Source organism: Cyphomyrmex costatus, unplaced genomic scaffold (genome assembly GCF_001594065.2).
Source record: "Cyphomyrmex costatus isolate MS0001 unplaced genomic scaffold, Ccosl1.0 scaffold582, whole genome shotgun sequence".
Lineage (NCBI taxonomy): Eukaryota > Metazoa > Arthropoda > Insecta > Hymenoptera > Formicidae > Cyphomyrmex > Cyphomyrmex costatus.
This window is the reverse complement of record NW_017279997.1, coordinates 28,644-30,297: the sequence shown is the minus strand read 5'-3', so window position 1 is coordinate 30,297 and position 1,654 is coordinate 28,644. Positions and strand designations below refer to the sequence as shown.

The window sequence follows — 1,654 nt, the reverse complement described above, 5'->3', positions numbered from 1 at the left end:
CAAATCTGACGTAAAAATTTCGAAATTCAGAATTGAAATGTTAGGAGTAAAATTATTCACAAGATTGGTACATGTTTCATACACAGTAAGTAAAAAAAGTAGTGTAGTTGCGTCAAAAAAACAAAAGTGAAACTAAAACCAACACTTTATAATAATAATACCTCTTCATTGATGCATATACTATATACATAACAAGTGAGGTTCACCATAAACCGGTTCTAACCGTATTGTCATCTTCATTCGTAGAGCCATGCCATTTGAATTTATTCAAATTTTTATTTTTCCTGTTCGAGAAACTTTTATCTGGAAAAATGATGGAACTAGATGAGAGCGATGTATCTTCGGATGATTCTTCGCACTTAGATGATTCCATTCATGACAGTAGTACCGATGATGAAGAGTGGATGGCAGGCGAAAGCGAAGATAAAAGTTCTGAAGAGCAGAGTGGCGAAGATGAAAATATTGATGATTTGGACACAGAAGATAATTCTGATATTGATGATGTTCCGTTAGAGATGCGATGGAATAAACACGTGGAAAACTTGACATGGAGTGCAAATAATATGTTCACTCCTTCTGTTCATGACTTTACAGATAAAAAAGCAGGTATTCAACCAGGATTTGGTCTAGACGAGAGTAAAACACCTTTAGAAGTATTCAAACTGTATTTTACAGAGGATTTGATGGATTCAATTTGCTTCCAAATCAATACTTACCAACAACAGAAGCTAACAACTTTGCGCGCTCAGAGGAAACTAAAAGAGAATTCCAGAATACTGAAGTGGAAACCAGTAGAACCAGATGAAATGTATACATTTTATGGATTAATAATTATGATGGGTATAATTCGCAAGCCATCTTATGAATTGTACTGGTCCACGAACCCTCTGTTAGAAACGCCAATCTTTGACAAATGTATGACGCTCAGAAGATTTCAAAGCATTTTAGGATTTTTACACTTTTCTGATAATGAAGAAGTAAGTACAGACAAGATTCGTAAAATTCGTCCTTTACTGGAATACTTAGTGGAGCGATTTCAGGCAGTTTATAGACCAGGCGAAAATGTATGCATTGACGAATCTCTTCTAAAATTCAAAGGTCATCTGAGTTTCAAGCAGTGTAATTTGACTAAACGTGCTCGTTTTGGTATCAAATTGTACAAATGCTGCGACTCTGCTACAGGCTACATCAACAATTGTAAAGTGTACACAGGTAAGTGTTCCGATAAGTCAGAAATGGATAAAAGATTTGGAGTGCCTGGCATGGCGGTAATACAATCACTGGGAGATCTGACTGGACAAGGTCGTACGTTGTACATAGACAATTGGTACACATCTCCTCTTCTTTTTGAGAAGCTGATACAAGAGAAAACTAATGTCGTCGGAACTGTCAGGTTAAATCGTAGGCACTTGCCGAACGTTCAACCAAAAAATTTGAAAGTTGGTGAAATGAAGGTATTTAGTACTCCAATCATGTGTCTGCTTCTATGGAAGGACAAAAAATTGGTAAGTATGCTTACGACTACAGAGTATCCTGAAATGGTTGATACTCATAAAAAAGACAGAAAGACAGGTGATACTATCAGAAAACCAAACACCGTTATTGCATACAATAAAAACATGGGAGGAATTGACTTGTCAGACCAAATTTTGCA

The 1,654-nt window shown here is 36.2% G+C and overlaps 1 protein-coding gene across 1 annotated transcript in view; it reads left to right on the top strand.

The window, feature by feature from the left end:
- The first annotated feature begins 311 nt into the window (after window positions 1–311).
- The window catches only part of LOC108779334 (piggyBac transposable element-derived protein 4-like), a 6,838-nt gene continuing 5,495 nt past the window's right edge, over window positions 312–1,654 (top strand). Inside the window, exon 1 of the mRNA XM_018546728.1 lies at window positions 312–1,505. Coding sequence (XP_018402230.1) covers window positions 312–1,505 — 1,194 coding nt within the window. The remainder of the gene's footprint in view (window positions 1,506–1,654) is intronic.